Source organism: Cyrtonyx montezumae, unplaced genomic scaffold, assembly GCF_038088225.1.
Source record: "Cyrtonyx montezumae isolate F1298 unplaced genomic scaffold, pur_monq_1.0 scaffold_3, whole genome shotgun sequence".
In the NCBI taxonomy this organism is placed as follows: domain Eukaryota; kingdom Metazoa; phylum Chordata; class Aves; order Galliformes; family Odontophoridae; genus Cyrtonyx; species Cyrtonyx montezumae.
The window spans coordinates 25,633,306-25,648,065 of NW_027072034.1; the positions used below are offsets into that span (position 1 = coordinate 25,633,306).

Here is a 14,760-nt window from a genome sequence, read left to right on the forward strand (position 1 = left end):
TGTCCCAGAAATGATCCCTGAGGAATGTCACTTACATCAGTCTCTGTTTGGACATTAAGCCATTGACTACAACTCTCTAAGTGTGACCATAGCATCAATTCCTTATCCAGCGTGTGGCACATCCATCAAAACCACTTTTCTTGAATTTGGAAACCAGGACATCACGCGAGACAGTGTCAAAAGCTTTGCACTAGTTCAGGCAGATGACATCAGTTACTCTTCCTTTATTCACTGACTCTGTAAATCCATCATGAAAGGACACCAAGTCTATCAAGCTTGATGACTCCTTTGTGAATCCCTGCTGGTTACTAGTAAGCAGAGAATCACAGAATTGTAGGGGTGTCATGCTCCAGTATAGAGGAGGGAGACGAGGTTCTTAGATTATGTGTATACTCAGCATGAGATTAAGAAACAATGGTTCAAATATTGGTCCAACCAATTTATTACCAATATTGACCAGGGAGATGGGGAGGAGGAAGGTGGACACTGTTACCAATAAGGGTGATGGGGAAGGAAAGGTGAGCAATAGGAAAGATAGGAAAGAAGCAAGGATTTGTACAATGCAGGGAAAGTCACCAGCCAGGATCTTAGGGGCGGTCCGGTTGCAAGCGGCTCCGATGGTCTGAGGCAGAAGAGCAGGGGTAGCAGAAGCAGGGAGAACAGCAGCAGCGATGAGCAGCCCTGAGCAGCAAGCAGCTGTCCTGGAGAAGCGGCACCGGGTCAGCACAGGAACAGCGTCAGCCACCACCAGAGAAGCAGCGAGGGGTCAGCACCAGAAGGAGCAGCAGCCAACAGTGATCAGCTCATGAGTGTTCAGATGGTAGAACACCTCGAAGGAGCGGCGAGGTCCAGGAGAAAGCAGCATGTCTCAGGCAGCAGGCCCAGGAGGGAGTTCAGCAGCAGGGATCAGCTCATGAGGTTTCCGATGGAAGAACACCAACACAACCAATCTCATGGTGATCGATCCCTCTTTTATCCTCCATTCCTCTTGCCTAGGTGGCAAATCCCATGCTAGCGTGCCAGGCAAGCATCTCCTGAGATGGCTATCTCCCCATGGAGATGAGTACCACACAAAAAAGTGTTCAGCAGCCATTGAGTGGCAGCTTCTCTCTCCTTCGTTGCCTCAGGACATGCCCATCTGCTTGTCCCTTAGACAAAAGATTTCACAACCCTTGCCCAGGACTAGCTTGGAAATGTTTGGACATGTTCATCAGCAAACTTTGAGGCAATGGTATAAAATAATATTCTCTTACAAGGGGTTGGAAGGGACCTCAAGAGATCATCTATTCCAACCCCCCTGCCAAAACAGGCTCCCTAGACCAGTTTGCACAGGTAGGCATCCTGTCAGGTCTTGAATGTCTCCAGAAAAGGAGACTCCATAACCTCTCTGGGCAGCCTGTTCCATTGCTCCATCACACTCACTGTGAAGAGGTTCCCACAAATATTTGTGCAGAACCTCCTATGTATCAGTTTGTGGCCATTTCCCCTTGTCCTATCACCACACACTGCTGAGAAGAGTTCAGCCTTGTTCTTTGGTCTTGCTCCTTAGATATTTATAGACATGGATCAGATCCCCTCTGAATCTTCTTTATTCAAGGCTGAAAGGAACAGACCCAGGTATCTCAGCATTTCTTCATAAATGAGGTGTTCCACACCCTTTATCATCTTTGTAGCCCTCCACTGGACTCTTTCCAGAAGATCCCTGTCTTTTTTTTTGTACCGAGGAGCTCAGTTCTAGGCACAGTACTCCAGGTGAAGCCTCAATTACCTTGTATTTATCTCTAAAGGCTTGTTGCAGAGTGTCTGGGGAGCAGTTTCAAGGAAGAAGATCCGAGTGTGTTATTTAACAACTGACTAAACATGAAACAGAAGTGTGTCCACGTGGCCCTCAAGGCCAATAGCATCCTTGCTTTTATCAGAGATTGTACAGTCAACAGGAGCAGGAAGGTGATGTTCCCACTGTACTCAGCACTAGTGAGGTTGTACATGGAATACTATATTTGGTTTTGGACACCATCACTACAAGAAAAACAGCGAAGCCCTGGAGGATGTCCAAAGAAGGGCAACAAAGGTGGTGAATGGTCTGAAGCCCAGGTCTTATGGGGAACAGCTGAGGGAACTGGAATTTCTTCATCTGGAGAAGAAGAGGCTTAGAGAGATGTTGCTGCTCTCTAGAGTGACCTGAAAGGAAATCATGGAAAGGTCGGTGTAGACCTTTTCTCCAAGTGGTAATGGCCCCATGTTGCATTTAGGAGGTTCAGGTTGAAGGCACTAGAATAAGCTGGCAAGGGAAATGTCTTCAAGTTACCATCCCTCAAGATTTTCAATAAAAGGGCAGATGTGGCACTGAGTTTGGTGGAAATTGTGGTGATAGTTCGATGTTTAGATTAGATAATCATAGTAGTCTTTTCCAATCTGTGATTCTATGATTCAATATCTGTGTGTCTGCTAATATGGATAACATTTTCCAACCATAGTGAAAAGTTTTTTATGTATTTTTCCATTGGGAATTATCAACTTGTTGTTGTTATTAAGTCAGACTATATGACATGCAGTTTATTTGAAGTAAGTCACATTTTTTACATAGATTACACAAATGTGGTATCTATTATAAAGTTCAGAAGACTATAAAAGTTTTTTAAATTGGAATTCTAGATTTCCAACCACTGAGGGATAAAAGACTTCAAAATATGCAATAGATTGTATAAGAAAGAATGTTAAAAAATCTTCACCTTCAGAAATAATTAATATTGAGATCTTCCCTATGTGTGGAGTTGTAAAATCACCTAATCTAAAGTCTTTTTCATACTAAAATTTCACTGTAGGCAATGTTTACAAATGCAGGATCTGTAATTATTTAAGAAATACATTATTAGAAAATGGCAAAATAATCATCCTAATCACCTAATTGGCAAATCTATGAAAAGAATAATAAAAATCTTTGGATACAAACAGAAAAATATTCAAATGTAATGTTGGGACTGAATATATGATGTTTTGAAGGGCCCACTGAGCTTTGATTGCCTTATTGTCCGCTCTGTGCCTAGAACCACTTATCCAAGTCAAAAGATTAACCATGAGTCTCCTATTCCTATAGAAGTCTGGTTTAGACTGTTAACAGATTAAGTTGAAGAGCCCTTATGTTGGTTGCTTGTATTGTTTCATTCCTTGAAGTACTCCAGCTACAAGACCCCAAGCTGATTACATACAGTGTAAACAGTCTGTCTTGTTTTGAAATTTAGATGTAGTGTATTGAAAAATATAAACATAAGCAAAACTTCATACTATGTTATTTTTGAACTGCAGTTCGGTGCTTATTAAAATTCTTTCTGTTCTTTATCAGGCAATGTCATTCAGCTACAGTGGTTTAACCAGAGGTGAAATATTCCTTATTCAGAATGGAAAATTCTAAAATCCAGGAGCACAATGATACAAAGGCATCATGCTCTCCCTGTAAACTATGCTTGCCACTTATTTCCAGAAACTGAAGTTGGCATAAAAATTCCAGATGAAAAAAGAAGCTGTAGAAAAAAATTAAATTATTTTCAATTGAAATTACAAAAATCAGCTACAGGAATAAGCATGCTGTTTCCCAAATGGATTATAATTCTTTATAATTTGGACTATTCTAGATTTTTTAATAGATTTATCTTCTATCAGATCTCTCATTCTCCATAGAACCCCTCTCTTATTCTTCCTCTCACTTTCTGTGTAAAACTAAAAGAAAACTAAAAGTTGGCAGTTAAAGTAGCTTCATAAGTATGGCAAACATCCAAAATTTATGCAGACAGATCTAGAGTCATCTTTACATGTGTGAAAATGTATGAAAAAGTATTTAGCACTCCAAAAATTCTTCTTGGATAAGAGTTTACTCAGTTGAAGCTGATTGACAGTATCTCTTATGTTTGAAGATTTTAAAGGAGAATGTTCAAAATCTGATAAATCACTTGTAGCAAAAGTAACAAGAATAATGACCACAAATAACTATAATTGGATTCACCATTGCACTTCCTCTCCTCTTGCCCTGTACAAACATCTTGATGTGCCTGTGAAACTCAAGGAGAATATAAAAGTTATGTGCCATCACCAGAAGGATTTCTACAATAGATATAGATTAAAATGCTGGTTTGTCTTGAGAGAAAAGACCTGGTGTAACTCTTTTGGATGTTTTCTGTGTAGGTCTGAAGGAAAGGTGAAAGGGCAAAATCAGTAAAACAAATGCTTTAAATAGTAGTTTTGCACTTAAAATTGTGAACTGTCCTGGCTTCAGTAAGAAGTCAGATGAACAGACATTCTATGACTTTAGTCATTTCGGTAATTGAAAAGTACATTCTATGCTATACCTTTTAAATTTCTTAAGGAATTCATAATTACATTTTTTTTTACCAGATTGGATATTATTGTTAAAACTGTGTGGTGTATGATGTTCAGCCGAGCTGTTCTACATATTCACTCAATGGCTCTTCAGTGGGTCTTCTTATCAATCCTGTGATGATAACCTTTTAATTGATTGGAGCAATGCTTAAGATTCTTGTATTTCTGGAAGCTTCCACTATTGAAGATGGCATAGAAAAAAATACTTTCATAAGTTTGCAGAAAATTTATCACTGTATTTGCTGATATTATAGAAGATGATAAATTTGTTAACTGATAAAAATACAGATATGGAAACTTGATAATTTGTGTGATAGAAGACACATGCTCTGTCTAAATCCTGAAATTTTCATTTGTAATTCTCCCGAGAGAGTTAGTGAGTATTTTTACATTATCCTCCATTCCATTACAAACTTCCATTACATTATCCTCCATTCCATTACAGTTATCAAACAAACAGCATAGCATCACTGTTCGATGTTGATCGGAAGAAAAATATCCTTTTTTTTTTTTTTTTGTGGGAGTGTTTTGGTTTTTTTTCTGAGACCCATTTCATTTTTGTAAACTAAGTTCACAGAAATTACAAAAAAGCTGATAAGTTTGAGATTTTATTTTATATTTTTAATAAACTTGAGTTACTCAAAGAACAATTAATTCTCTTACTTTAAGCAAATTAACTTGTCTGCCTGAATGACAAAAAATGTTTGTCTCAGAAACTGATACTTTTTAAAATTAATTATTTGATAATGTTTGGCAACTCGAAATATATTATTCTCATTGGAAGATAAATTCATTTGAAAGGTTTCTATACATATTAATATTATACGAAGCAATATATACTATATCAAGTTGCAAAAGACCAACTGGTGACGCAATAAACACTACAAAAGCAAAAGCTGCTTAAAAGTACAATTGTTCTTAACTGCTATTACAAAAAAACAAAACCAAAAAAACATATACTCTTCTTTGCATTTGTTATACATTCCTCACAGGTTCTGACTGAGCTATGGACCTATACACTACAGTGGTTTGCAACGTTTTGTCTCAGTAACACCAGCATCTATTTTATATGCAAGTCCTAGATCTGTGACTTCATCGTAACCATGCTCTGCCACCAGATACAGAAGCACTTTGTTCTGCCTCTTTTCATGCTAGAGGAGTTTTTCCTAGGGGTTGCTCCTTGTTCTGAAACATGAAAATGTGTGAAGCATAAAAGTCCAGCTGTGAATACTTACCTCCCTGCAGTGTTAAAAAGTTCAATCTACAAAACACCTGGTTTCAAGCAAAATGTACACTAAGATATATGGCAATGAGACAGATTTAATATACCCCATAGGGCCTTCAAGCAGTTTTTAAATTAAAGAAACAACATGGCTTGGTTTCTTTTTTCTTCTTTTTTCTTCTTTTTTATCTTTTTCTTTTTCTTTTCCTATTTTTTTCCTTTTCCTATTTTTTTCCTTTTCTTTTTCCTTTTCTTTCTTTTATTCTATTTTTTTCACTTTTTCTTTCTTTTTTTCTTTCTCATTTTCCCTTCCTTTCTTTCTTTTTACTTTCTCATTTTCTTTCTCTGTCTTCCTGCCTTTTTACCAGCTTTGTAGCCTTTCTGTGAATTCATTCAAGTAACCCAATAAACTTTTTATATCACATGCAATACTTAAGATGAGGCTGCACCAACATTAAGTATAGCAAGAGAATTTCCTCTTTTGGCTGGATGACTATGCTGTATTTAATGCACGTCCAAACAGGGTTCGTCCTCTTCACTACCAGGGAACAATTCTTGCCCATGTTAAGCCCATTGCTGATCATCACCTCCAGATCTCTTTCTATTGAGCTGCTCTCTAGCCACCCATCTCCCCATCTGTACTCAATCCCAGATGCAGAACCCAGCATTTACCTTTGCTTAATTTCATGCCAATGGATGTTCAGTGTTGTAGATCCAATGTCCAATGTACCTAGATCACTCTGCAAGGTCTCTTGCTCTTCAGGAGTCAACAGAACCTCACAGATTAGTATTACGAATAAACTTACTAAGGATGCATTTCACTTTGCATCCAGATCATAGATGAAAATACTGAACAGAACAAGATCTATGGTAACACTACTAGAGAGCAGACACCAGTCAAATGCAGCTCCAGCTAGATGATAAATTTTGAAGCAAGCAGATGAAAATGATTGCTAGGAGATCAGCTGAACTTCATCCAATAGCAGGGATTCCCCTCTTTGTTGTCCATATGTGGACCTAAGCCAGAAGCAGAACTCTCAGAATGCACAACCTCTGTAGGGGTGTGCAATTATAGCTCAAATATATTTTCTTTTTCTAACACGTCACTGTGAATTTAATATTCAAGTAACTCCTACAATAGAAGATAGCCTGTCAGATGTCATTTCTGAATTGTTATGCAAGTCAGATAAGAATGTTGTTAAAGAAAAGAGTGCAGCCATGCAGCTAAATAATTCACAGTGATGTCATAAAACTGGTAACTGATTCAAGAGCAGAATTCATGATGATATTCAATTAATGAGTTAAAGAATTTTATACAATATGATTGTCTAGCTATAGTTTCCATTTTCAGTTGTCAACCAGTGAAAAAATATAGCAGATTTAAATGTCATAAATATTTGGTATATTGTATACTCTGTTTCTGCTAGCACTTCTGAATTGGTAAATGATAGCCATTAAATATTATCACCTTAGTGATCATCACAAAGTAAAATCAATCAATGAATTTAAATCTTGTTAATAAATTCATTACCTTAGTTTATCTCTAGCGATGAATTAAGAGTTATTGAAATAGATAAGGAGTACCTGAAGTAAATTTACAAATCTATATAAAAGAACATTTTTATAAACTACAATAAGTTTCTACTGTCTTCCACACTGCTCTAAAACCAAATCAAATCAGTACTTCCTGTTTCTGAATAGTTCAGAAGAGCTTGCATATTCAGTCTGAATCAAATATAAATTATTTTTAACCTGTCATAAAATGCAGAATATGTAACTTTGTATTTAACAGGTACTAAAAGATACATTTCAACACTTCATAGCACATTGATAAAATTGTCTCAGAACTACATTTTTTTCATAGTGGTTGCAAAAAATACTGTTCGGATTTATGTTTAGATGATGATATTTTCCCACAAAATAATATTTAAACCATTTATTTTTAATAACAAGAACGAAATGATTTTGTTGATCATGTTAGTATTAAGAAGTTCCAATCAAATTTTATGTAATAGCTACATTTGCAACCTTCTCAAAAGAAAACATGGTGCTATCTACTCTCCCTTAATTCCTCTTTCCTTTCTTGTTATTATCTAGTGCACATTTTGGAGGCAATATCAAGTATGGAACATGATAAAATATACTCCGTATAATATTTTTTTTTCCTTTTTACATTTTTTCACTTTTCAAACAACAAAATTAACTGAATTCTTACATGTTTATAAGCAATCAGAACTTTTTTCTCCGGAAGACTATTTATTGATTTTCTATCTCAGGTTTGAATCATCAGGACATATACATGCATATATATGTACATGTGCTAATGGAACAGTCATTTTCTTTTGATTGTAAGATTTCCCAGTGCTACTAAAATTTTAATTAGACAAAACAGCCTTCTAAGTTATTTTTTAGTCTTTACTGCTCTTAAATTAGGAAATTCTCCAAGTAGAAAACATACATTTCAGATTGTGGTGGTCTGCAGCATGCCTTAGTGCCTTATTGGTCTATAAACATTTGACAAGAATCCTAGGTTCTTTGGAGTCCATTTGGTTAAACACTGGTTAGATGAAAAAAGAAATAATAAAACCTTTTTTTCCTTCATTTACAAAGTGTTTAACAGAAAGAAAAATGGCTTGGTGTACAAGGAGAAGCTAAGTTAATAGCAGGAAATATCAAGATTAATTGCAATAAACTCCCAGAGATAACAGGAAAATGAGCATTTGTAACTCACTAAAATTATAAGAAGTAAAGTAAAGAAAAATCTTCCTCTTATTAGGCTCTACTACTCTTGTAAACCTTTTAAATAACCAGACTGAGAAGTTTTTTCTTTGATTAAGCTTATACCACAGTCTAGACAGATTAGATTTTTTTGGTTTTATAGCTTACAGAAATATTCATCATCAGTTGTAATTTGTGATGAAATATTTTCATGTATGAATGATGTTTGCAAGCTGATACTGATTTCAATGAATGTATTGATATTTTTGTAAATTTTAATGAAATCATTGACAAAAAAATTCCTGTAGGATGACTTTGAATATACATGCTAATATATCACACATATTTACAATTAATTATTTAAATAATTATTGCTGATCTCTTAAATTATTGCAGATTTTAAGCAGAAAATGTGTGATGAATGCCCAATGAATAGCAAATTAGAACAGAAACACTATATTACACATGCATGTCAGTTGAATCAAATAATAGAATACTAATTTTGAAATATATTCAGTATATATTCAATATATTAAGTGCCTTTCCAAATCTTCACAAATGGTATTCTCCCAAAAATTAATGATTTGTGACTTCCATATTAAAAGTTCCTGCAAAGGTGTGGGAATATTTTTGGTTGGTTGGTTTTGTCTTTGTTATGATTTATTTATTTATTTTTTTAAGTAAGGAGCTATTATTGAGAATGTCTTCTCACAAAATTGCTACAAAACATAAATGATCAGTTATATTTTAAGATTCCATTGAATTGGAATGAATTTTTTAAGAAGTTGATATTTTTATGGGTTCAAATGAAAAATCACATTCCTTTCTCCTAACTTTTATAAATAGTGTATCATTTGCTTGTGTGTTTGTTAATAAAAGTAGACTTTTCAGTCGGTTCAAATCCTTTTTCAGTACAAATTTTTGATCAATATTTATGTACAAGAGCAAGCTGCATTTCAGCTCTAAAGATAATAATATTAAAAAAAGCAATAGTTGAATACCTAGAAAAAGAGATCTCTATAACTGCCCATTTCAAAAACCTAGGACACAGAAAGAAAGAAAGAACATGAAAATATTTCCCACTTTAAAATCAATCCCTCTATCAGTAGAATTATCAGCAAAAAATAAACATTTTTAAAATGAAGAATTATTGTTCATTCTGTTAGTACTAAGCAACTTAAAATATTACACAATATGTAACAAAAATGAAGCTGGATAGAATAATTTATGTTTTATAAAACTGAAAGTGAACCTCTGTGCCTTTGAGGTTCAAATAAATGTATCTTCAGTTACGTTTTGAGGAGTAAATTGGCCTTGGGAAGAGGGTAATCTAACCCAGATTTTACCCATTTCTTAAGTTTGGTATGGTAATTTTATGATTTGTATGCCACAGTGACCTATCTTTAAAAAAAATATATATATATATAAATATGTATGTGTGTGTGTTTGTGTTCAGTGGTAGCTACGCTGTTGTCTTATTCAGCAAAGGTTTTTGTTCCTTTTTTTCAGGTTACCCAGTATTTTGCTGAAGGATAAATTCTCATGCCTTTTGTGTTGGCACTCCAATAATGAATAAACACATAAAATTGATTATTATTTCTGAACTCTATCAAGGAATTTTTCCTTCCTATCTTATAAAAGGAGTGTCCATATGGAACCTACAGTAGATGATGCTCTTATTTCTGTGATGTGAGATGCCAGAATGGCACAGCAGAGACAGAAATTAGCATATCTAAAAAATGTATATAACATCAGGGAAGAATGCTAATATATGTTTCCTTCAGGGAAGTGTGTTAACACTAATTCTTGGCCTTTGCTATCTTTAACAGTCTATCATCTGAAGTCCACAAGACATATTGTTTCCTTTGAAAAACACTGCAAATGACCTCTGATATTAGGGTAGCATTGAAAAACAATCCTCATTCATTTCCATCTTTGCAATTTTGTCTGTGTGTGTGTGTAAATTCAGGAGAAAAAAAAAAAAGACAACAGTCAAATCAAACGAGGAGCCAAATAAAAATAAATAAATAAATAGACCAACACGACTTTCCAGACTACAGATGTCAACACCACTAAATACCATATTGAGAGTCCCAAGCAGTATATGAAGATCATTTATTTAACAATAAATCTAATTGTAGTAGAATGTATTTATACTATTCTTTAATTATATATATATATATGTATTCGTATTTTAACTATCTTCTTAAATATTTATTTCCATAACTGCTGAATTATATTGTATCATGTACTTTCTCAGGCAATATCTGAGGATTGATGGCATACAGGTGTCAAGAGTTGCTCCTACCAGAAGTGTGTATAAGCTCTTCTTGTTTTGGTGTGTAGAATGGTATTTATATATAGATATGATCTATGTCGTGGCACCCACATTCTGGTCCAGAGAACAGGACTTTTCCTATTCTATTGACAAAACAATTTATATCAGAAATATTTTGATAAGCTTCCTGTAGAATGCGTTTAGAGAAATTAAATTCTTATACATTCCTTTTCTTGTATTTTCATTCTTCAATTTTTTTTACAATTATTACTACAATTACCATTCTTTACCTTTTTCTTTCTGCATTAGCTTGGTGTCTTCCTCCTCCGAAGCTCTTCTGAAGTTTTATTCTGATTAAGTCTGGCTTTCCTATGCCTTTGATCTAAGCACTGACATAAAATAGCAGCAATAAAAAATATCTTTTTGACTATTTCTTTACAACTTTACTTTTACTATCAGTCTGGTTTACTGTCAGCTAGACTTCATTATTACTTCACATGAAAGTCTAAAGGAGACTAGGCATCCACTTTCTGGAAAAACGGGAAAAGTATAGACAAATATCTTCATTGTTTGTGCTCAAGTAGCTCAAAACTTTTTCTCTAGGAACTAATTTACCCTTAATGTATCATCATGTTTATTTTCACAGACTACCTTTATACTCTGCTGCAATCAGTGGAGGTAATAAGGAGATAACTGAATCAATTGTCTGATGAAGTTTATAACCTGTTTGTTTCCAGAGAGAGAAAAACATCAATCATCTGAATTGCCATTGAGAAGTTACATAATACCATTTCTGCCTAGATTACTTTTAAGACACCGTTACTTGATGCCAAAATCTGATTCATGTGTGATACTCTCTTAGTGACTATCTCTAAAGCTGAAAATATGTAGCAAAGATATTTGAATAACATTTGCCGTTGCTCCTAAATAATCTAGTGTTCCTAAATAAATTGAGATGATTTTCACCTCTCTTATCCTCTTCCAAATGTTTTCCATAATAGTGGGAAAAAGTTCTAACTTAAAATATTTTAAGATTTAAATTCTGAAAACAAGAAAAATATGCCTTAATTTTCTTTAAAATTTAAAATAAATGAAATAGAATTTAAAATAAATGAAATTTCAAATCTGTTACATCTGATTATTCCTCATTTTAAGAATAAATTATCCTACATCAAATATAGTAGATTAATCAGGATTTTTTATCTCCGAACTGACCCATAAGAATTCAATAAATAGAATAATTGAAAACTCTCTGTAACAGAGAGGAATAATTAAAGCAGGTATTAGAGAAAGTCCTGCCATGGCATGAATCTTAAACATGCTAGGTCAAGTTCCTTTATCCTCCTATCTGTAGCCATTATGCCTACAAGCAGAATGTAATGAATAAAAAGAACAATTTGAAATAATCTTTATAGAATCTATTTCTAAATAATACTTTTTTCTATTAAAAATGAAGCAATAACTTTTTCTAAACCTAAATTATATTGTTGAGTCATCTTGAGAACTTATGAGATGTTTGAACTGATTACATACATCTTCTATGTAAGATATATCCATGTGAACTCATTATGTGATATTTTCTAACTTTACATTATATAATTGCATGTTCCATTTGTGTAGGTAATGCATAGATTGACATTCAGACAAAGAACTATTTGTATGGGTTTCTTCATCTTCAATTAGTTGCCCAAAATAAATCATCATTAACTATTACACATATAGTGATACAGTAATGTGACATTTGTTTTAAAGAAAGTGGTAGGATGAAGAGAAGATATGACTCAAAATCACACAAGGATCCTCATAGATAGTTCGTAGAGTATATTTTTGGTACTACCTTTTTTTAGGACTCTGCATAAACTCATAGTATAGGCTTTTTACATAACCTAAATGGTAAAATTAATTTCTATGTGCAGTAAGGAGCTGATATAAACCAGTCTCCAGTCTCTTAGTATACAAATCATAGTGTTTAGAGAAGAAATGAAAGCAAAAATACTTTATTTATCTAAGTAGTTAATGAAAGTGGTGAGAGAAATATAGTTGTGAAAGGTATGCTGCTTCTCTTAATGTACTGATGAGTAGGTGCAAGAGTAAGTGAATGGAAATATTGGATAAATTAATGAACCAGATTTTCTAAGGTTGGCAATGGGTTCTGGTTGTCAATAAGTAATACATGAGCCAACAGTATTCCGTGGCAACCAAAAGGACCTACCATGTCATGAAGTTAATCTGCCTCTGAATGGATAGCTGGTCAAAGGGAGGGATTGTCCTGTGCCACTGTGCCTTGACTTCAAGAGCAGTGTGCAGATTTGGAAAAATATAAGAACTTTAGAGAGCACCCATAAGAGGGCTACAAAGATGGTGAAGGTTCTGAAGGAAAGGTGTAAAAAGAGTATCTGAGGTCCCCTGGCATGTTCATCTCAGAGGAGAGGAGCTAAGGGGAGGCCTGATGGCAGCAATCCCAGGGCAGCAATCATAGCCCCAAGTTATCAGAGTTCAAGAAGAAATTGGAAAACACTCCTAGGAGCTGGACTCGATGATCCTTGTGAATACGTTTCAGCTTCGGACATTTTGTGATTCTATATGCAAAGTGACTAATCTTAATCTTAATAATCTTAATAATCTTATGCAAAGTGACTAATCTTAATCTTAGAAATAGTGTAGCCAGCAGGAGCAGGGAGGTGATCATCCCCCTGTACTCAGCTCTGGTACGGCCGCACCTCGAGTACTGTGTTCAGTTTTGGGCCCCTCACTACAAGAAGGACATTGAGGCCCTGGAGCGTGTTCAGAGAAGGGCAACAAAACTGGTGAGGGGCCTGGAGCACAAGTCTTATGAGGAGCGGCTGAGGGAGCTGGGATTGTTTAGTCTGGAGAAGAGGAGGCTCAGAGGAGACCTTATTGCACTCTACCACTTCCTGAAGGGGGGTTGTGGTGAGGAGGGGGTAGGCCTCTTCTCCCTGATAAGTAATGACAGGACGAGAGGGAATGGCCACAAGTTGCGCCGGGGAAGATTTAGATTAGACCTGAGGAAGCATTTCTTTTCTGAAAGAGTGGTCAGGCACTGGAATGGCCTGCCTAGGGAGGTGGTTGAGGCACCATCCCTAGCGCTGTTCAAGAAGCGTTTAGATGAGGTGCTAAAGGACTTAATTTAGTAGTTGGGTAGAGATAGTGATAGGAGGATGGTTGGACTAGATGATCTTATAGGTCCTTTCCAACCTTATGAACTTATGAACTTATGAACTTAATATTAACTTGTTTGCCACTGTATGTCAGCTAAATATATATCCCTCTACTTCTGATGTACCTCTGTCTTCCTAATATTTATGCCTCTAGCAAATCACTCAAAAGTGAAAGAAGTTGTCTGAAGAAAAAAATGGCATTCAATCCTTGCTGAGGTTACAGAGGTCACAAGGGCAATCAAGCTTTTACGTTCAGCTGTACTATTAAGTTTGTTCTTTCATTTTGAAGCAAACCAAATACAGTTTTTATCTCTCTGAAAGCATATAGACGTATGCAATTTATGAATAAATACTAAATGAGTAAGAAAACTGCTAAATATGTGAAAGGATCACAAAATCAATGGCTTTAAAGGTATTTTAGAGTATTACTGGACTATTTTTCAGGATACTTAGTGCTTGCAACGTAACGTTTTATTTCTGTCCAGCTCCATAATAAGATAATGAATACTTTATTCTTAAAACAAATTTATGTTACAAAGTCACTTTTCACATTAATTGATGATGATTCATTCTGACATTCCTGTATAAAATTCTGTCAAACACTATAAATTATTTTAAATTTTAAACTAGAATCAAGGAAAACAAGATGAGCCTTCTGTATGTTCAAATAGCAAATAAACACCAAGTGATGACAGACTAGAAAGTGAATGAATATGTTTAAAGAAGAAAGAGTAAAACTAACATTTTTCTTTTAGTACATGGGAAATTATACCATCCTCAGTGATACAAAATCAATTCAAAATCCTGCTGTACATACTATCTAATGACTTTCCAGGAATGAAAATTTATTTTTTTAATGAAAATGAGTGTTAACCTGACTGAAATTTACATCATAAGGGAGAGAGGAATACTTTAGTCATCCAGTTAAAATTAGTATAATATTATTTTTCCACGGATGTTTATAATGGTTCTAAGTCTTTGAAAACCAT

At 34.7% G+C, this 14,760-nt stretch overlaps 1 protein-coding gene across 1 annotated transcript; it reads left to right on the forward strand.

The window, feature by feature from the left end:
• Positions 1 to 671: 671 nt before the first annotated feature.
• LOC136051363 (uncharacterized) lies at positions 672 to 13,744 on the forward strand. Its single transcript, XM_065740771.1, is given in 4 exon segments — positions 672 to 794; positions 13,252 to 13,324; positions 13,327 to 13,365; positions 13,368 to 13,744. Coding segments are annotated over 4 exon segments (612 nt in total).
• Positions 13,745 to 14,760: the final 1,016 nt, after the last annotated feature.